General features: G+C 28.6%; 1 protein-coding gene across 1 annotated transcript; it reads left to right on the plus strand.

Annotated features, from left to right (window-relative positions):
* Positions 1-78: 78 nt before the first annotated feature.
* Positions 79-23,306, plus strand: LOC113387900 (sodium-dependent neutral amino acid transporter B(0)AT3). Its single transcript, XM_026625287.1, has 7 exons — positions 79-426; positions 3,011-3,206; positions 5,857-6,023; positions 21,423-22,097; positions 22,355-22,716; positions 22,786-23,049; positions 23,114-23,306. The coding sequence occupies exons 1-7, from the start codon at positions 79-81 to the stop codon at positions 23,304-23,306; spliced, it is 2,205 nt and encodes a 734-aa protein (XP_026481072.1).
* Positions 23,307-23,379: the final 73 nt, after the last annotated feature.

Consider the following 23,379-nt stretch of genomic DNA (forward strand, 5'->3'; position numbering starts at 1 on the left):
GAATTTTGGTTATCTATGATTTTATAATTGGAATATTATCTAAATTCTATTACCCCTAAACAATAAAGTTATCCAAAAATGGCAAACACAGCCCATCTTATACGCCGTCAAAGTTCAAGGGACTTAAACCCTCAGAGATCAGTTGATAGATTAGAGATGAAGGAACTTCGAGGGCGCCTTATGTCCATAGAAAGTGTTAAATCAGTGAATGTAAATTACGGGGCTACGAATTTGGGATACGAAGACACGAGTCCTAATCAGAAGCCTAAAACTGACCAGAAAAGAGAGGCGCCTCCAGAGAGCCTAAAACCAGTCATTGTAGAAGACGGACCTGAAAAAGGAACTTTTAGGCCTGAAGGTGGAGATGATGAACGAGAAAGCTGGGATTCGAAGTTGACGTTTCTTTTGGCAACAATTGGATATGCGGTGAGTTGATTTATAGATATTTTTAAATTAAATTAATTTTTTTTTTATTTTTTCTTTCATATAAAAGGCGAAACTTAGAATAAGGTTATGAGTAAACATTTAATATAGTCTATATTATTATGTATTGATTTAAGTTATGTACCATTAATATCTCCATTATATAAAATTAATATATTTTAATATATCTATAAATAAATATGTATGAGCACATTGAATATATTTAAGATATTTCAAAGTACTTGGTTTCGCTATATTTTAAATCCCATTTTTTTAGTGCTTTAACATGCCAAGAACTTTCTACAGAGTTTTGTTTTTTTTTTACAAATTTGTTTTAATATTTTGAGTAAATATTTTTTTCACAGATTCTATCAAGGCTACGAAAATACAGTAGAACTCCAATTATCCGAATTAATGGGGACCGGGACCCATTCGGATAATCAAATATTCGGATAATCGGAGTTTGTTTTTAAAATTGCCATTGGAGAGAAAAAAAGTTACGTTTCGTTATTGCACTATTTTTTATTGAATTAAATGAAAGAAACATGACATTTTCACATGTTTTAAATATAAATAAAATGTACTTATGTACAAGTTTAGAAATAAAAATCATTGTTTTGTAAACGTCTCCGTCAAATCAAAACAAACAATGTGCCTACACTGGCTTTGCTGATGGAAGAATAATAGCGCACTTAGACTTTTTTTGGACATTTTTTTTTCTGAAAGTGATTCGGATAATCGGCGATTCGAATAGTCGGAGTTCGGATAATTTGAGTTCGGATAATTGGAGTTCTACTGTATATTATATTTATATAATGGAGCTTTCAAATTAAGGATTTAAAAAGTTACTAAAATATATCATATTCATATAATGAAGCTTTCAAATCAGGGATTTAAAAAAATACGATAATATTTAATATATTATATTCATATAATAGAGCTTTCAAATTAGGGATTTATAAAGTTTCTTGTATTTAACATTATTGACAGGGCAATATGCTTTTTATATGATAATAACTATTATATTCAAATGATATATGATGCTAATTAAACAATTTTAATACAAAAATTTCAATTGAGCTATCATCTCCATCAAAGAACTACTTATTAAACTCCAGCAGTGAATAATATTGCCATAAAAATATACTTCAGCATAATTTCGAATGATCATATCATATTTATCACAGAGTACTTTAATGCTACTAATTATATTTATGAGCTATAATAATGTTGTTTTTATTATTAAAACAATGCATTTCTTATGATAATAAAAATTTGTGTATTTGCTAATATTTGTTTCATGTTCCACGAATGTAGATGATTTTGGTAATTGAAATAGGGTTTTTTAAAATGGTAAACACTGAAATTGAATCATAATATAAGGATTCGACATAGACAAGAATTATGTAAAATTACAGTGAGGACTTTTTTTAATATGTTTTATTAACATCTATTTAATAATATACAGTCATCCCTTATAACTAACTAAAACAGAGAGGATTTAAATACAATAGTTGGAAATTTGATATACATTTGTAGAGATCTGTTAAAAACAAAAGCTATGCTATGAATTTATATGAATATTTCAATTACTATTTAATTATAATAGAGAAACAAAATTAAATATAATAGTATCTCATTAAATAGCTGGGTATTAATTTATGCTTTAATTATTTTATATTGCAATTTTGATTTAATTTTATACTATATTGCAATTGCAGTTTTATTAAGTTGAAGCATTAATAATAAAACAAAGATTTTGTAGATAAAACAAGTGGTGTATGGCTTCGTGTCTTAAGGTAAATTGCTGGAACTTCCCCTACCGTAACGAAATGATCGATGAATATTAAATGTTTTCAAATAGTTTATTATAAATACTGGAACTTATTACAATTACAAAGTTAAAATTATTTATTTAAAGTATATAAGTGAGCTTCAGAACTTTAGCCTGAATTAAAATTAAAATCTGAATTATTTTCGATATACAAAAAAAATTGAAATAGTGAATTTTTTCCCCCGAAACATATGTTTTGCCAACACAAACAGAATGTTTTTTAGATCATTCAAATCGGATACTCCGTTCTTAAAAACTCGGTTTCTATTTTCTTCACTTTTTGCTCCGTATCTCCTGGACCTGCCTTTGCCAAAAACTAATCAGCACATTTCGCTATCAATAGGAATCGATTGCTTTTTGAATTTTTCAAATCGGTTCATCCATACGCCCGAAATCGTCGACAAAAAATTGTCTCCACACATACACACACACATTCTTTATTTCTGAGGTATGCCAATATGTTCAGAAACCTCTGAAACGTGAAGATATGCAAAAAGTTTCATTTTAGATTTTTGGCCCATTACTATAACTTACCCTACGGGAAATCAAAAACTACCAATTAAAATAATGCAAACAGTAATTATGACTTAATGAAACATCAAAATAAAGTAATAAAAAAAAGATTTTTTAATAAAAAATTTAATTTTTAATTTTTTAATAAAAATTATTAAAAATGGTTATGTATCTATATAATTTTCTCACATAAAATAGACTGACTTGACAGTAACAGTGTTTGTTATTGATTGTTTACAGGTTGGTTTGGGCAATGTCTGGAGATTTCCTTACTTGGCACAAAAAAACGGCGGAGGTGCATTTCTCATACCTTATTTTGTGATGTTGGCCATTGAAGGCATACCGATATTTTATCTGGAATTGGCCATCGGACAAAGGCTCAGAAAAGGTGCAATCGGTGTATGGCATCAGGTGTCACCCTACCTGGGAGGAATTGGTAAGAATTTGATATAACATTTATTGTTGATCATAATATAATAAGTTTTATTGATAAAAATTTAATTTTATCTAAACGCAAAAATTAATGACATCAGTTTTCGTATTTCTTGAATTTATTTGCAAGTGATTTATTTGTTTGATAATAAAGTCTAATTGTAAGTTGAAAAAGTTATATAATATAATTAAGATTAAATCTTCTCTTTTAATTCTCAAGCGTTAGTTTACGGGATGTTTTTGCTCGCGTTTATCGGGAGAAGAAATCTTTATGAGATACTAAAATTGCAATCGTATTAGTTTTTATATATGTTTTAAATTGCAATCGTATTAGTTTTTGTATGTGCATCATCATCTTTTATTTTGAAAGTATTTATAAATGTAATCAATAAAGTTATATAGAACTAGTTCAAAATATTTTATTATAGAATTATATGTAATATTATGAAATTTTTTTTACGCTAAAGTAGTACCTTTTGGGGATACATTGTAAAAAAATCTTCTAATATGAGTAGTTATTACCAGTTATCCTCACAAATTATAAAACATTTTTGCGTTGTTATTTTCAATTTTATTTATTAATTAGTAAAATAATTTTACCTAAAAAATTGTTTGTTTATATTTTTATTCTGTATATATTTCAATAGATCTTAGAATTGATCATGATATTACTTTTCTAAAGATATATGATATATCCTTTTTTAACATTTTTCCCAGAGATCGGATCACAATGCTTTATTTCTATATTATCTCTATAAAAATATAGTGTAATGGATTTATCATTTTATGTAGGTTTATCCAATACGTGTTTATTATGCAATTCAAGAATGTTTCAGACTATGAATAATCAATTTAGAATTCAGAAAATGTTGTACAAAATAAATTAATTAATATTTGAATTATTTATTTGAGATAATAGAGTAATAAGATAATTTACCTCTATTTTTAACAAGTATGCTATTATTTATTTTTCTGATATTTACCAAAAGTAATTGAAAGTTTTAATAATTATATTCTATTTAATGGGCTATAAAATAATGTATGATATTATGTAAAACTGTAGACTCATTCATAATAACTCTTTTATCCCTTCAAGTATGATTAATCCTTAAGTTTTCTATATATGGGTCTTTCTTTTACAAACCGCACACTAACCGAACCTTGACATTTTAGATTTGTCTGAATTTTTTTTACAGGTATTAAACATCTATAAAAAATATGTTTTTTTATCAATCGATTTAAGATGGGGGAAGAGTTGGAGCCTTTGTAAATATTTAAGGGTTGCTATTGTTAAGAAAATTGCAAAAACTAACTAACTAACAAAATTTTTTAAATAATTACAAAGTTCACTTCAATGTGAAAAATTATAATACTGATCCGATCAGCACAACTGGAGATAATTAATTTACCGTACAGGATGTTCATACAAATTGAGTAAAAAATCTATATTTCAATCGTAAACATTACGTAAGTTTTTTTTTTCAGCTAAATCCTGAAATACGTGTCAAATAATTTTATCTATATCTGTAAAAAAAAATTCAGACAATTCAAAAATGTGACATTTTATTTTACCCAACTTCTGTGCGATTTGTAAAGGATAAGCCCATATAAAGTGTTCAAATCATACTGTTATCTACCTTCGCAGTTTTTTTGTATTTCAGTTTTTTTTATCAAATTGTTTTGTCATTTACATAAAATATTATATTACTATGTGATTTCATTTTGGTGTAATTTACCACCGTTTATAACTTTCCGAATGACAAATTGTAGTAACCGCAAAAAAATCGAAAATGAATAATTTTTTGCATACCTTTACGTTTCAGAGGTATATGAACATTTTGGCATTCCTGAGGTTTTTCCTTCCAAAATTGATGTTTGTATGTGTGTGTGTGTGCGTATACAATTTTTTTCCGACGATATTGGGAGAACGAAGATCGATTTGGATGTATAAAAAAATGTTCGATTCGTATTGACGGGGAGATGTGCTGGATAGTTTGTGGCGAAGGCAGATCCGGCCGTTCCGGACATACGAAGCAAAAAGGGCAAAAACAACTAGTTTTTATTAACTTCCCGTAGGGTAATTTATTGTAATCGTCCATAAATCGAAATTGAAAATATTCACATTTTTTCACGTTTTGAAGGTTTCTGAACAATTTGGCATACCTCAGAAAAAATGGATGTGTGTGTGTGTATGTATGGATAAAATTTTTCAAAGTTCCAGCAACTTGCCTTAAGGCCTGGTGCCATACTCACCACTAGTTTTATTTTTGTTCTTGTAGATAAACAAAGGTCGTAAGCCTAATGTTTATAAAATACGCCGATAAAATGATCAATAATAATTATTCCAAAATATTTAAAACTCTTTGATAATTTTTTATAGATGATTGATTTTTTTTTTTTTTTGAATATTTAGTTACTGTTCGTGAAGTTTCAGCAATTTGCCTTAAGACACAATGCCATGCACCACTTGTCTTTTTCCTAATGAGAACTATATATTTGATAAGATTACAAGAACCCGTTAGTTTTTATAACATTATCTCAATTATTTTTAAATCCTTATATCTTTTACGATTAAATAGAAGACATAAGGTCGTATTATAATAACCTAGTATCCGAATCAACTGGCGTGTGTATTATTGTTGAATATCTCATAGGAATTAGCAGCGCCGTGGTTTCGTTCAACGTCGCCCTGTACTACAACACAATCATCGCCTGGTGCCTGTTCTACTTCGCCCAGAGCTTTCAAGCTCAACTTCCGTGGGCTGAGTGTCCTAATCGCTACCTCGGCAACGGATCCTACATCTCGGAACCGGAATGTGTAGTAAGTGCTCTTTGGGCTTATCTTGTTTTATAAGAGATTGTGTATCGTGCCTGAGATGCGATTATTACGGTTCACTTGGACAAAATTTAATACTACACTACAAGCGATCGCTTTGGTAAACTTTTGAGCTGATTATTTAACTATTTTAACGGCTAGGATAAACTTGGAAAAAATTTACTACAATTGCAAATCTGATATAGATATATATATATATATATATATATATATATATATATATATATATATATATCATATGTAGTAAATATCATTATGTCGGTTCACTTAGAGAAAATATTTTTTCATGCAAAGCTTTTGTAGCAACTATTTAACTATTTTGTTTTAGCTTGGATAAGCTTAGTAAAGTTTGATAAAAGTATGTAAAATATAATTCAGATTAAGATGTACAATTTATTGATTTCGGGTCTCTTATTATATATTCGACTTGCTTATACGAACAAATTACAACTTTGTTCTACACTTTGTGAGCGTACAAATTTAAATATTATTTACTTCAATAAAAGTATAAATATCTGGAAATGCAGCTTTTATATAATTAGAGTAAGGTTGCTTAATTCGTACACCCTAAAGGAATGGTTGTTTGATATTTAGTGCAATTAAAATATATTTTTTTACATTTACTCAATATCAAAATAGGTATTTTTCAAAAATGTACTGGACGATGAAGACGCATTGTCGTTTAAGTCGTACCAACTATATCCTTAGTCATATACTACTAAAAAAATTATCAAAAAAAAAATAAAAAAACAAATTAAACCTTTAGTAATTGGTAAATATTTGAGTATTATCTAAAATTTGAAAAAATCTCAAACATTAACTAATGTACTAATTGTAAGAATAGAGATGGAACGGTTCATGAAGTTACTGCTTTTATTAGTTGTAACCTCTTAGTGTTACAAATTTTCAAAAAAAAAACTTTGAAATGTTGTATTCAATCATTGTTTCTTCGTATTTATTGAAAATCCATAATAAGTTTTATATTAAGTCAGCAAGAATAAAGAATTTGCACAGATACTACTTGAGCTTCGACATCTCCGAAGTTTAAAATTGGAACTACCAAGAATTCTATTATTTAATTATGTTTAAACGATTGCCAACTAATCAATGACAAATATTAGTAATGAAAATATATCAGAATCATATTCTCAAAAAAGTCTTACGCCTTTAGCCAAATAAACATTAAGCCTATTGATTTTGTTTCACAGTCATGCTTCCAATTGTAAACGTTCTTTTATACAACTAAATAGTTCTAGTTAACAGTACTATAGTTGATAAAATTTATAAAAATCAGATAAAATATAGCCAGGGTACCACTTAGGCGGTTAAATATTCTAAAGTATTCTAGAAATGGGGTGATATTCCTTATATTTCACTAAAAGTTGAACTCAACTAACTTATGTAGTTTCTGTCATAATTATATAAAAGTTTCATTACTAGAAAAAATGTTTAATAGTGTTTACATCTTGATTAGAAATATGTTAAACAATTATATATAGTGATCATAGAACCCTTTCCTAAATTAAATGTGCTTAAGATTGCGAAAATTCGTACTTGCGAAAATGCTGTTCAATCGTAAAATTGTAGTAAAGTGGGATAAACGCGTTCAAATTAAATTAATTTTGAGACGCAAATATCTACTTAATGTTTGTTGGAGGATGTACCATCATTAGCGGTTGATATATTCATATATCGTCGTAATTGATTAATAGTTAAGATCTCAGAAATTGTAATATAACCATCAGCTACATAATCTCTTAATTGTCCTACTAATAATTGGTTTGATTAAATCTTGTGCAGCCAATTCCACTTGCGTAATATATTTGCAATAAGATTTGCATATGTATATATAAATATATATATAGTATATATATATATATATATATATATATATATATATAGAGAGAGAGAGAGAGAGAGAGAGAGAGAGAGAGTTTACAAAGCTATTTGAATCCTAATATCTCGTCATGTTTAAGAAATGTTTCTTGAATGTATTTAATGAACTTGATAAAACGTATATTACGTGCTCCAAAATTTTCTGGGTAGTCTCGTCACTTTCCTAATACTAGAAATTTCGAAAATTATTTGCCAACACTCAAATCACTTCATATTTTCCAGTAATAGACGATGGCGCGGAAAGATTTTGGTCATGTTATTTCCACAGTCAAGTATTTTATTCATATATTTCACTATTATGGATCCATGTATTTATGATACGTATGTGAATTCATTGGGCTTGTTGAAATAGAGTAAGGTAATAAAGGGAATTTACATATGGTTTATTCGTGATTAGTTCTCTCATATTTGCACAAGTTCAATATCTTTGCGCATTATTGCACATAGACGCAACTACATTCTACAATGAGTTGCATAATATTAAGTTAGATTGAAATCCATTCGAACTTGAATACATTCTCGAAATTTAATTAAACTATTGACCCCATAGATGTGGCAATTCTATATTTTAGATTAATTCTATTCACACCGCCTCGGACAGCTCTATGTCAAACAGTAGCGAAATCGGTTTTATATCAATATGTATTAGAGTAAAAATAGCCTCTCCTTGGTATTAAAAAGTCATCAGTTATTATTATTTTTAAACGGATTTAGGTTAATCATTGGTTTGCCATCTATAAAGACATCTCGGAAGCTTATAGGACTCGTTACAAACTCGTTTTTATTATTTTATCGAAAATTCTTTACAATGCCATTAAAATTATTTGCACCTTATCTATTTCTATTAATACTAGTTATCAGTTGCTTAACTTGTTTTCAAAATATTGACTTCATTTTATTTTTATCATTGACTTTATTTTATTTTTAAAAGCTTTATATGCATAAATAGAGTTCTCTTAAATTTAGATAAACATGATCAATTCCAGTTTGAATGTAAAACGACTTCGAATAAATTTGCATGAGAAATAGCTCATACTCCCTTTCTCGTGAATGGTTTTCCACCTGCAATGCGAAAATTTAATTAATTTGCTATTTATTTTAATTGAAATTGATGCTGGAAAAGCTTTTGAAAGCGCTTTAGTATAGCATATACATTAATACTTATTAATATTAGTAAATATATAATTTATTTAAATTATACCCTTATGGATTTTAGATTTATAAAAAAAATAATTTGACTGACTTTAATAGGTTTTTATATTATTCTAGCAAAAGATTCGAATACTGAAACATGACGTTATTATATTAAATTAATAAAATATTTTCGACAAAATTTAAATTTAGTAGGTTTTTCTAGTGGTAAAAATCATGAACTTTCAGGTTCGACGCCTGCTTTAGATAGCCTTTACTTAAAATTATCATTAGCAATAGATTTCCAAGTGAAAATAGTACTTAACTATATTTCAACAGCAATAAAATTACAAGTATTACAGAAGTTGTAATAATAAATTACAAAATCGCAATTTAGAGTTGAATTGTCAAATAGAGATAGGCCAACCGTTGAGTTGTCTTCCGAATAGCGGCGTAGTTTAGCCAAATCATTACAATGGCTTATAGAAACCACAAGTTTAGATCTGTATACAAATAGAGAAAAAATCTTTTCAAAATATTGAATATAAACTTTATCCTCGTATATAATGGATATATAATGGGTAGTTAGAGAAGGTCCGTGAGCTGAGTTAAACTTCAACTTGATTCGGGGTAGAATAGTATGACCTTTCCATTGTCAGTTCACTCTGCAGTGCTCGAAATGTTAAATTGGAAGCATTTTTTTAACTTCTCGAAGGAGAAGTTTGTTTTCATCAAAAAAATCGATTCACTAATTTTATGTTTTCTCGACGTTTCAAGCCATTCTGAATTGAATGAGACCAAATTTGGAATAAGTATGTGTGTGTGTATGTAAACAGTTTTTTGCAGAACCGATTTCATGAATTTAAAAGCCATTCGATGTATCTCGATGAGGACTAGCGTTTATTAATTTTGCGCGACGATTAGCCAAGGCGTTTCTTTGTAAATCGCAGAAAAGTGTAAAATTTTTTGTCCACGTTTTAGCCCGTAATTCTGAATCGATTTTGAAGCTTCAAAAACTGTTCGAAAGATATTGGTTACGAATCGTTTTTGTTAAAGATTGGTCGAGTCGTTTTCTTGTAATAAAGTGTTAAAAAAATTTTTTTCGACGATTTTTATGATTTTTTTTTGGTAGATACATAGTCTTATAGATCATACTCAAATATCACGACGGCCCTACACTAGTCGTTCAATTTTAAAAATTCTTCAAATTGCTCATACTACCGAATCGATTAAAAAAAAATCAAAAACTGTTCGATAGATATTAGTTGGGAATTATTCGTTCCGTTTTCTTGTAATTAACTGTTGAAAAAAATAAGCCGATTTTTATGGAACTTTTTTGGCAATGTAATCATGGTCTTATAGAACTTACTCAAATATTACGACCTTACGACAAGTATTTTAATTTTTAAATGCATCAAAGCTTGAAAAAATGAATAGTTTTTTTTGACGTTTGTTAAATTAAAATTAGACAATTTCCTTGGTATAACGATAGAGTACTTTGTCTTAATGAACATATTAAACCATTAAAGTCCTACGGAAAGTGGTTCAATTATAAAAATTGATTTTTGAAAATTTGCTTTTAGAAAATATTCCGAATTAAAGTGTTCGGATCAATTATGTGTAATAAATCCACTCGAAATACTTTTAATCACTCATAAATTAATTTTTATTTTATTGTTTAAGTCGATTATTTAAGCATATCGGGAAGTTCATGTAACTTGCCTCAAGGCAAAATACCAATACCAACTAGTTGATCTATATTTTTAAGTGAAAATTGATATCACTACTGCACGATATCAGGTTATCCAGAGCGGGGGTTCGAACTTACGAGCATGTGCACGCATGGCAGTGCGCTTAATCTTTACTCCATGAAACACCTTGAAATCTTCGTATATAGTATTACTTAATTAAGTATTACTATACAATTACAACCAAAAGCTGAACTGAAAACCGAATCAAGTTCTGATGTTTAGCAATTTTGAGTATGTCCAATATACTTGTATATAAAACAATCTCATATTTTATCTCATATACAGTATCTCTAAGACAGTTTCTATGCTTTTTATTTTCAAAACCAACTACGGTCTTCGTTCCATTCTTATTCTAGCCACTTGTTAACTTGTAAACACATGGAGCAACATTTCTCAAGACGAGTAATACTAAATCGATATTTCCATCGTGAAGGTATTCGTGCTGCGAGGCAGAAAATGAAATATAGTGCGAGAATAAGGAATACTCTCTCGGAGAAAAGTTAGACAAATAAATCACCACGACGAAAACAGAAAATGCTTTGCTGGGTTTTGTGTCTTCATGAATTTTCTTCAATCATCGGAATACGTCAAATAAGCGTTTTTGAAATGAAACATTTGGTAATTGAGGTTCTGAATTTATGATAATGATTTAGGGATTGTTATTGTTGCTATAAATTATTATGGGACAAAAACTGGTTTTCCGTTACTTAGTGATTAGAGCATAGGACAGCTCGATATCAAGCAGTATGCTTCCGTGGTAATGGTACTTACTATGGAGCGGCATTAATTTACGGCATTGCTATGGAGTTTTTGAAATTATATTAACGATTTGAAGATGGTTGCTATAAATCATTTTATAGCAAGTGTAACTTTTTCGTAGCTTAGTGGTTACAGCTGTGAATCTAGAATTTCGATGCTCGCCTCTGCTTGATGTCATTCGTCTTTCCTCAGCATTTTGTAATGGTGTTTCTGAACATATAGTCAATGATTTGGGGATTGATATTGTTGTTATAAATTACTCATAAATGAAATGCCTAAGTGTAAGACAAGTAACTAACAAGGAGAACCTCAGGTTTACTTTTCCGGGATTATGATGAAACTTTGCATGATGATAGAGTTGGTAGTCAAACCAAATCCCTTAAAATATTATAGGCATGTGAGAAGTAATGTAATTATAACTAGTTGGTTTGGTATTTAGCCTTGAGGCAAGTTACATGAACTTCCCGATATGTGTAAATAATCGACTTAATCAAAAAAAAAAGTGTAAATAATATACTTCATCAATCCTACTTTAAAAAAAACGATAATAATTTTAGCCAAGTTTGACGAATTTTTAAAATTAAATTACTTGTCGTAAGGCCGTAATATTCCAGTAAGTTCTATAAGGCCATGATGTATATCGCCAAAAAAAGTTCCCTGAAAATCGGCTTAAATTTTTTTTCAACAGTTAATTACAAGAAAACGGCTCGGTAGATTTTCACCTAAAACTAATTAGTGTCATTCCCAACTACCCTAGTAGAAATGTATCGTGGCTAGAGGGGTAAAATATCGTGGCGCAATATTCGAATCTTGTCTTTAGATGGACCGGGCAATATTTGTTTTCAAAATTATGGAAAATTTGGAAAATTCATCGGAAAAGTGTTTTATATGGTTTATTACAAATAATAAACATGTTTACCATCTGATTTACGCCTCTAATTTTATATTTACACGAATTATACATGATTTTTAAATGTGGGTTTCATGCATTTTTTTTCTGGGCGACGAAGATTCGTTTTTTCAGTATTATCGAACTTGGGAAATACATGGTATTTATAAGGGTCACGAAAAAAATTAACTTTAAATAATTAATTAGCCCCGAAATCATGATTAAGGCTTTTGAAAAGACATATGCTCGATCGCAATTAATAGTTTGATACATATTTCTTTTAAACTCAATATAAATTTTAAATGTGGGGGTTATGCATTTTTTTTCTGGGCAACCACGATTCGTTTCTTCAGTATTATCGAACTTGGGAAATACATGGTATTTATAAGGGTTACGAAAAAAATTAACTTTAAATAATTAATTAGCACCAAAATCATGATTAAAGCTTTTAAAAAGTCATATGCTCGATCGCAATTAATAGTTTGATACATATTTCTTTTAAATTCAATATAAATTTTAAATGTGGGGGTTATGCATTTTTTTTCTGGGCAACCACGATTCGTTTCTTCAGTATTATCGAACTTGGGAAATATGTGGTCTTTATAAGGGTTACGAAAAAAATTAATTTTAAATAATTGATTAGCACTGAAAACATGATTAAAGCTTTTAAAAGGTCATATGCTCGATCGTAATTAATAGTTTGATACATTTTTTTACATTAATGCCTTTGTGTAAGTGTCAATATTAAAACCAATTTGGGCTCCATATAATATATTGATAAACAATATTAAAATCCCATTCAAAACTAATATAAGCTCAATATTGAAAATCAATATATGATTAATATAAATAAACAATATTTACTTCAAATTCAAAATTATTATTTAACCCACATTTAAAAATATTATTTAATTCATATAAAAAACAGAATTTAACTCATTGATAATATCTTAGCTAATACATAGCTAATCATTGATCCGCTCGATCGTAATTAACAGTTTAATATAAATTTTATATGAATTCAATATAAATTGTAAATATTATATTCACATTAATTTTTTCTTTATTATCGAACTTGGGAAATAAGTAACATTTACATTGGTCAAGAAAATAATCAATTTTAAATCATCAATTAGCACCAAAAACATCAATGGCGACTCTTAAAAAACATATTTTTGATCAGAATTAATTAATTAAAGCTAAAATAATTACTCGTAAATCCATTATTAAACGTGAAGATATGCAAAAATCTTCATTTTCGATTTTCGTCTCATAACTATAAATACCCTAGGGGAAGTTAAAAAAGCAATAAATAATTTAACTATATTGTATTTATTTATTAACTATATTATTTAACGACATTGTAAGTATGTCATCATTCAGTAAACAAAACAAAAATAAAATTATACAAGATTATAGTAGTACAAAAGTACCAGAATAATTAACAAACTTAAATAATGTCAGTACGTACCGCACTGAGAAAGAAAAATTAAACAAAATGTTTGATAAAAAAAAATCAAAACTTCGAATAAAATAAATGTTAAATAATGAAATTTTGTAGTTAGTCACATGACTTGCTTAAATTTGTTTTTTTCTAGTTTGGTATGTATTAATATTATTCAAATCTGTTATCATCTGTTAAATCTGTTAATTATCGATTTATATTTATAAATAGAGACGTTTTAAAAATATTCTGAAATTGCACTATGTACATGTATATGGTTTATGTATGAACATCTGGTTTTTGAGAATGTCTCTTCTTTCTTTCATATAACCGATATTTGTATAAGGCTATCTCGCTTCGTGTACGGTCCTTCGTACGAATCGTTGTCCTTCGTCCTCGGTGTTTCTAGAGTCTAGAATGTAGACGACTACCTAACTATATGTCAGTTATGGCCGAACTTATTTTATACGTATTTTATGAACTAATATTATATCATTGCACTTTTGTTTTAATTATATATTCTTGCATTTTTAATAGCAATTATTATTTATATTACTATACTAGTTTATTATTTACATTAATGTTATTTAAGAGTAAAAGTTTAATTAAAAAATTTATTTAAAGGCAAAAGAAGTCTTCTTTAAATTTATTACAGTGTACATAGTAAATAGTGTGATTATAAAAAATGCTTGTTGGTTAGTTCTTGAAGAAGGAAAGAATCCATAAGCCCATAACGTAGAATAAAATAAGTGAAATATTATTATGTTTTGTGAAGATAAAATTTATTTAATATAATTCAGCAAAAAAAAAAATTAATAATAAATATAAACATTAAAAATTTTCTAAATGTAAACATATTTGATGTAATGATAATTAATAGCAATTTTATTAATTTTGTTTTGAATATTTTCTAAGTAACGTTTCACTGATTATGCAATTTACTAACTCTCTTATATTGAAATGAATGAAAAGGGAGTTATGGATATACTTTACTGACTACTACACTGAATAAACTGATAACAACAAATTAATGAGCGTATACTTTGTAACATAAAATGATACAAAAACATAAAAATATGTTAGAACCGCCCTTTGATTAACAATGCTTTAAGTCTGCATCACCATCGAACGCACGGAGCACGGAGCCTCGCATTTTTCAATAGTATGAAATTCGTTACGCAGTGCATTTAGCAATTCTTGTTGAATTTAGAATTTATTATAATATTAAAATATATTCATAATATATAGTAAGTCTGGAAAAATGTGAATATTTAGTGAAAAATAAAATGATCTATAATATCAAATGATAATTGGCTAAAAACATATTTTGTGAACAGTTTATAAATAAAATCAAGCGGTTAATTAACATAATTTTGAGTTTTATGTTTAAGGTACGTAAGTATATTCATTACTTATATTATATAAACAACATACATATTTAGTAAACAATGATGTATTTTATATATTCTAGATTGACTAAATTGAAATGGATGTAAAATCAGCTGTAATATAAAAACTATCACATAGCAAAAATGGATTTGATAAAAGGTAATAAAAATATTAACAAACTTATTAAATGCAGACTTTTCAATAATTTATTATCGCTTTTGAATATTTGATATTCGTATTTCCATCAACAGTTTTTTGTTTTAATTTAAAATTATAATTGTACTGTTTTAAATTAATGTTAAAATTTTATATTAACTGTATTTTTAATTATTTCAGATTTAACTGTGATCGAGTTCTAGAAAATAGTAGTTTTCAATAAACTACAATGCCAGAAATGTTTTTTTATTAAAAGCTAAGTAATTGAATTTATGATGAGTTTATAAAATCAATATATTCCAGAAATATTGCTATAAAATATTAATAAATTTTATCTTATTTCAGGTGTAATCGTGATCGAATGCAAGAAAATGGTAAAATATTTGTGAAAATATCCAAATAATATAAGAATTTCCACCACTAATTAAAATACTTATAAATAGACAATTAAGGCGATAGGATTAACAAAGATGAGATTATGATTTACCATTAAGATCCTCCAAATTATTATAATGACTGAAAATATTTTGATTGTTCTATATCTTATTATCATAATGTGTAAATTGTTAATAAAATTATTAAGATTCAATACATAAACTATTTAAAAATGTATGTATTCATTTAGAATAAATAAACTTTTATTATCAATGAGTTAAATACTGTTTATCTATATAAACTAAATAATATTTTTAAATGTGGGTTAAATAATAATTTTGAATTTGGGGTAAATATTGTTTATTTATATTGAGATTATATTGGTTTTTTATGTAGGGTAAATATTGTTTATTTATATTAATCTTATATTTTGAATGGGTTTTTAATATTGTTTATCAATATTGGTTTTATATGGGGCCTATATTGGTTTTAATATTGGATTTATATGGGAAAATGTTAACAGAATAATATTATAGCAATATTGGTAAACAATATAGAGCCCATAAAAAGTACAATATTGCGCCACGATTCGTTTCTACTAGGGTAATATCTTTTGAACAGTTTTTGATTTTTTAAAATCGGTTCGCTAGGATGAGCTTAAATGTGGACGAAAAGTTTAACACTTTTTTTCAACAGTTAATTACAAGAAAACGGCTCGGTAGATTTTCACCTAAAATTAATCAGTACCATTCCCAACTAATATCTTTCGAACAGTTTTTGATTTTTTAAAATCGGTTCGGTAGGATGAGCTTAAATGTGCACGAAAAGTTTAACACTTTTTTTCAACAGTTAATTACAAGAAAACGGCTCGGTAGATTTTCACCTAAAATTAATCAGTACCATTCCCAACTAATATTTTTCGAACAGTTTTTGATTTTTTAAAATCGGTTCGGTAGGATGAGCTTAAATGTGGACGAAAAGTTTAACACTTTTTTTCAACAGTTAATTACAAGAAAACGGCTCGGTAGATTTTCACCTAAAATTAATCAGTACCATTCCCAACTAATATCTTTCGAACAGTTTTTGATTTTTTAAAATCGGTTCGGTAGGATGAGCTTAAATGTGCACGAAAAGTTTAACACTTTTTTTCAAATTGCAAAGAAACGGCTTGGCAGATCGTCGCACAAAACTGACAAACGATAGTCCTCACCGAAATACATCAAATGGCTTTTAAATTTCTAAAATCGGTTCAGGCGTTTTTGAGAAAACGTCGATCAAAAGTCTAATTTTGTCAAAAAAAACAAACAAAACAAAAAGTCTAATCTAAAAGACTATGGTATCTACCGTCAAAAAAATAATCATAAAAATCGTCGATTTTTTTTTTTAAAAACTTTATTACAAGAAAACGGCCCAGCCGATCTCTCCCAAAAACTAATCAGCACGATTCCCAACCAATATCTTTCGAACGGTTTTTGAATTTTCAAAATCGATTTAGAATTGCGGGCTAAAACGTAGACGAAAATTTTTTCACTTTTCTGCGATTTATAAAGAAACGGCTTGGCCGATCGTCGCACAAAACAGACAAACAATAGTTCTCGTCGAGATACATCGAATGGCTTTTAAATTTTTGAAATCGGCCCAGCCGTTTTCGAGAAAACGTCGATTTACGGCAAAAAATCTGTTCACACACACACACACACACACACACACATACTTTTTCCAAATTTGGTTTCATTCGATTCAGAATGGCTTGAAACGTCGAGAAAACATAAAATTAGAGAATCGGATTTTTTGATGATAACATAAACTTCTCCTTCGGGAAGTTAAAAATTAATTAAGTGATGATGAAACAAAAGAGACCAAAAGAACGGGTAGAATGGATTTTTTGCTTAATAATACTTAAAATATTTTGCTTAAAATAGGCAGTTTTTTTCATTATTTTTATAATGTTTATCTTACAACTTTTTGATAGACTATTAGTATATTCAATCAGCTTGTTTTTACACTCCAGTCTATATCTAAATATCTCATTTATTGGAATTTTTAATATTACAAAAATTAGATATGATTGACCAGGCTGATAAACCAGGATATGGGGTTAAATAAGCTTTTCTATGAACGACAAATTATTAAAGAAAACGTCAAGTGTGAAATATTTTTATTATTATTAACTTCCTGAAGGGTAAGTTATAGTATTCGCAAAAAAATAAAAAATGAAAAATTTTATATATCTTTACGTTACGTTCAGAACACGGATCAACCGATTTGAATAATTCAAAAAACTTTCGATTTCAAATTTCCAAAACAGTATAAAAAAATTCAAATTTTTCAAGAAGGTCAATTTTTTTCAATAATTTCTAAATTCTCAAAAATCTATTTTTTTTAAAGTTCTGAAAAAAATTATTCTTTTTTTAACTTGTCGTAGGGTAAGTTATAGTAATCGCAAAAAAATCGAAAATGAAAATTTTTATATATTTTTACGTTTCAGAGGTTTCTGAACATTTTGGCATACCTTAGAAAAAATGGATGTATGTGTGTGTGTGTGTGTGTATGTGTGTGTGTGTGTATGTATGTATGTGTGTGTATGTATGTGCGGATACAAATTTTCGTCGACGATTTCGGGAACACGGATCAACCGATTTGAATAATTCAAAAAACATTCGATCCGTATTGATAAGGAGACGTGCTGATTAGTTTTTGGCAAAGGCAGGTCAAGCCGTTCCGAAGATACGGGGCAAAAAGTTCCGAAAACGGTAACTCAGTTTTTAAGAGAACGGAGCGTCCGATTTGAATAATTCAAAAAACATTTTATTTGTATTGACAAGATGAAGAATCGATACAACTTTCATGAAGGTAAGTCCAGCGGTTTCGGAGATATAGAGAAAAAAGTAAAAAAATGAGCCATTTGCCGGTCAAAAATGATCATTAGACATATGCACATCAAATTATCAGATATTTTATAGAGATTTTAACAATAAGTATGAATGTTGTTTACATTCCTATCGGTTCCGTACCAATGCTTATGCGTTAGACAGCGACGCGGCGCTTACGCGCTTTATATTTTGTCCCTATGTAGTTAAAGCAGTACGATTGCTTTGAAAAAAAAGTTCAGATCTTCCACAATATGTCAAAATAAAGAAAAAAAAAATTTTTTTCAAAAAAAAAATTTTTTTTTTTAAATTTTTTTTTTCAAAAAAAAATAATTTTTTGTCCAATTTATAGTTTCTCAAAAATCTTATTTTTTCAAAGTAATTTTTTTTCAAAAATGTTAATCGTTTTTAAAAAAAATAATAATTTTTGGTACGGGAAGTTCCAGCAATTTGCCTTAAGGCACGATGCCCTAATTGCCTTAAGACAGAATTCCACTTACAGCTAGTTAGAAATTGTAGTTATTGGTACGAGATATTTTAGCAATTTGCCTTAAGGCACGATGTCATGCAACACTATAGTTATACTTTTATTTATATTTTTTATATCTGCCTAACTGACTATAAATACAATAGGTGATTATAAAATGTTATAACTCAGCAAGAATGTTAAATTCTCCAAATTTCTTAACTGCATCTTAAACCATGGACCTGCCTTCAAGCAGACTACTATTTATTTAATACTATTATCTTAAACGGAAAAACACCACAATATTTTTAAATTTCTATTGTCAGTTGTCTTTGACTTTTAAGTTAATTAGTTAATTAGTTTTCAGATGAAAAACCTGTATTTATATTGTAAAATATATAAAATTTTATTAAAAAAATCTCTTTTGGTAAATCAGAATGCACTCTTTATTGGCAAGGATAAACATTCATTGTGAACATAAGATAAAACTTCCTATTTGATTTCTGAATCTAATTAGTAAACTATTATATTAATCGAAGTATGCAAAAGTATTTTATTTATAGCAAATTCATTTTTACAAAAACAAATAAGCCGCTTAGCGATATGAAATATTACATTTTATTCGTGTTTGCTTTCTAAATAAAATCAGTGAATTCAAATTCATATTACCATCATATATTAGATTTGAATTAAATAAAATATCATTCAACGGCTATGTATAACAAAATGAAATTTCATCTAAAATAGAAAATGAAGACGCAATTGAATATTTATAACTGGGATATAAATATGGCCACATTTCAGCACGCCCATACATATTATATATATATATATATATATATATATATGTATATATATATATATATATATATATAATGCATAATTTTTTGCTCGTTAAATACAATGGCACTGTGTTTTCATCATAATAGCTCTTTTATGGAAACAAAAAGTAATTATGAATTTTTATCAAAGCGCTCATTTTATTCATTTAAGTGCAAGCTACCATTCATTAAGATAAAAATCACTTTAATTATAAGACTTCAAAGACAAAATTCTCAACTTTCTAATTGTTCAAATACACATTGATCATTTATTTTTGCAATTTTCTATAAATTGCCACTATTACAAAATGTTTAAAGTTGCATTTCCAACTCTTTTGTATTCAAACTTTTTTGCAAATAATTAATATAAATTGTGCATAAATTTTAGTAATTTATATTAAAATATTATTAGAAAATATACCTCTTTAAATATCATTTAATGTGCAATCATTGCAAATGCTTCATTTTCTATATAACCATTTAAATATAACCATTTTAAAACAATTCAATGTAATAAAATATCGCTTTTGATGTTAAAATTACGGCATATAATGATTTCCAAAAAATCATTGAATGATAAATTACATAATATGTGTAACAAATTCATTATTGTTACACATTTTATTATGGGATAAATTACACTAATATAAATTGTGTTTATTCAAAATCATAAAACTTACTTCTACATGTATTTTTGTAAAATTAATATTTCTGGCAATTATTATATAAGTTCAGGCTTGTTAGTTAGGCACGAGCACAAGAGTAGTGCTATCATCTCAGCAAGCTTCATATCAAGCAGTAGTGATGTCAGCTCTCACTTAAAGATATAGATCTCATTGTTGAGGTTGGTGTTCAAATTTGAGGCTTTTAGGGGGAGGGGTGTTTGACAAAAAATCACAGAATATCACGTCGGAGAGGGACGGGTCTAGTAAGATATCACGTGTATTCATTCAGGTAAAAGAATAAGAAAATCCAAACATTTTCAAAAAATAAAAAAATTAACGTTTTCAGTAAATTCGAAAAATTCGTTCGAAAAATTTTAAGCAACTAAAAATACATATGATGTTTGGTGGGGGGAGGGGTTATTTTAAATATTACGACGTTATCACCAAGGGGAAGTCGGGGTACAAAAATCTCTAAAAAAATTGATCACGTGATAATGGGACGCACTCTAAATATATTTTTAAGTGATAATAGCCCATGGGGTATTGCTGCATCATATCACATTACTCTTAGAAATATATCTGATAAAGATCTTACTATAAAAAGAATGGACAACCACTGAGTTGCCTCCTAATAATGCTAGATTAAAAGCTCATAGGACACAAAATAGGACAACAGCTCATAAGACACAAATGAGAGTTCTGATTGCTAAAAAATAAGTTCAAAAAACTATTTAGTTTGTTACATAAGTTTTGTATTTTTTTTTTCTTGCAGAAAAGTGGTCCCACGCAATACTTCTGGTACCGCACCACTCTGATGGCATCCGAAGACATCAACATCACAGCACCATTCAATTGGAAAATCGCAATAGCTCTTTGCATCGCCTGGGTTTTAGTCTATATGTGCATGATCAAAGGAATAGCATCATCTGGAAAAGTTGTCTACGTCACCGCTACATTTCCCTACATAGTGTTAATAATTTTCTTCTTCCGTGGAATAACTTTACATGGAATGTCTGATGGTTTGAGGCACTTGTTCACACCAACTTGGCACATCATTCTAGATCCGGTTGTTTGGTTAGAAGCAGGAACTCAAATCTTCTTCTCACTTGGTCTTGCATTTGGTGGACTTATAGCATTTTCGTCCTACAATCCTGTGAACAATAATTGCTATCGAGATGCCATCATGGTATCTATGACGAATTGTCTAACGTCAATGTTTGCCGGAATAGTTGTTTTCTCGATAATTGGATTTAAAGCGACAATGGTGTATGAGAAGTGTTTGGATTCAAGAAATACGACACTGTTGGAGCTTCTTGGAGCAAATTATAGTGCCATAGATCTTCCGGCAGCTGGAGCTGTATTTAATGTGCCATTAGGGAATGGATCGATGAGGAGTGTTATCATGCCAGAATTGCCGATATGCGATTTAGAAAAGGAACTTGATAATGTGAGTAGATTAAATAGACTAAAAATACATATGTTTATATATACTTGCTTGACATTCAACTACAACTACATTTAATTCTTGTATTTTACAATCTAGAAACAACAGAACAAGTTCCTTATATCGTATTTCTATTTATTATATCATTTCGGATATCTGCAGTTCTCATTTTGAATTACATTTTTAAGGCAATAACTATTCAGCAATGTGCTCCTGCTTCAAAACAAATTATTTAGTATAATTTTTTCTATTTTTTACAGAGTGCGTCCGGAACTGGTCTGGCTTTTATCATATTCACAGAAGCCATCAACCAATTTCCAGGAGCACAATTCTGGTCCGTCTTGTTTTTCTTGATGTTATTCACATTAGGAATAGATTCTCAATTCGGAACACTTGAAGGAGTAGTCACATCCATCGTCGACATGAAGTTATTTCCGAATTTGAGAAAGGAGATTCTTACAGGAGTTTTGTGTCTTCTATGTTGCGTTTTTTCGATGGGATTTGCACATGGAGCTGGTTCTTATATTTTTCTGTTGATGGACAGTTTTACTGGAAATTTTCCTTTGCTGATTATAGCTCTGTTTGAATGCATTGCTGTGTCGTATGTCTATGGATTAAAAAGGTGGGTAAATATCTAAATCTAGATATGAAAAATTTATGATATATTTTGAATCTGAATTGTGTAACCCAGGTTTGCGGATGATATCGAACTAATGACAGGATCTCGTCCCGGATTATACTGGTTGATTTGCTGGAAATATTTATCACCTTTAGCGATGCTTTCAATTCTGGTTGCAAGTTTTGTCAATTTGGCAACAGAAGGCAGTTACTATCCAGCTTGGGTCCCTTCTTTAGGAGAAACAGCAAATAAAGATTGGCCTATATGGGCTCTAGTTCTTGTTCTAGTATTAATCCTGGTTTCAGTATTATGGATTCCTGGCGTCGCTATTTGCAGGTAAGTCGGTAAAAACATATTTAAATTGGAAAATAGTTATGTGAAACAAAATATATTATTGTAGGCTGTTTGGAGTGCTTGTGATTGACGACGATGAAAAAGCCTGGTTTCCAGCAAACGAACTGCGAGACTTCCATGGTATTGTTCCACATCCAACAACAACAGCCGAAATGTTATTATTTTGTATAAGGCCAGATGGTTCTGAAGGATTGTGTTGTCCAACGAGGAATCACGATGATGATTTTGATGTAAACTAGGTAATGCTTCTTGATACTAACAATTCGAACCATAGATACTGCATAGATGGTTATCAAGGAGATAATAATAATG

Source organism: Ctenocephalides felis, unplaced genomic scaffold, assembly GCF_003426905.1.
Source record: "Ctenocephalides felis isolate EL2017-DRISC unplaced genomic scaffold, ASM342690v1 CF-g0.4_SCAFFOLD_03572, whole genome shotgun sequence".
In the NCBI taxonomy this organism is placed as follows: domain Eukaryota; kingdom Metazoa; phylum Arthropoda; class Insecta; order Siphonaptera; family Pulicidae; genus Ctenocephalides; species Ctenocephalides felis.

Bases quoted from the DNA above. Each gene is read 5' to 3' on its own strand.
- LOC113387900 (XM_026625287.1), top strand. From the start codon at position 79: ATGGCAAACACAGCCCATCTTATACGCCGTCAAAGTTCAAGGGACTTA. The intron at 427-3,010 runs GTGAGTTGATTT...GATTGTTTACAG, and splicing joins TGGCAACAATTGGATATGCG to GTTGGTTTGGGCAATGTCTG. The intron at 22,717-22,785 runs GTGGGTAAATAT...TGTGTAACCCAG, and splicing joins TATGTCTATGGATTAAAAAG to GTTTGCGGATGATATCGAAC.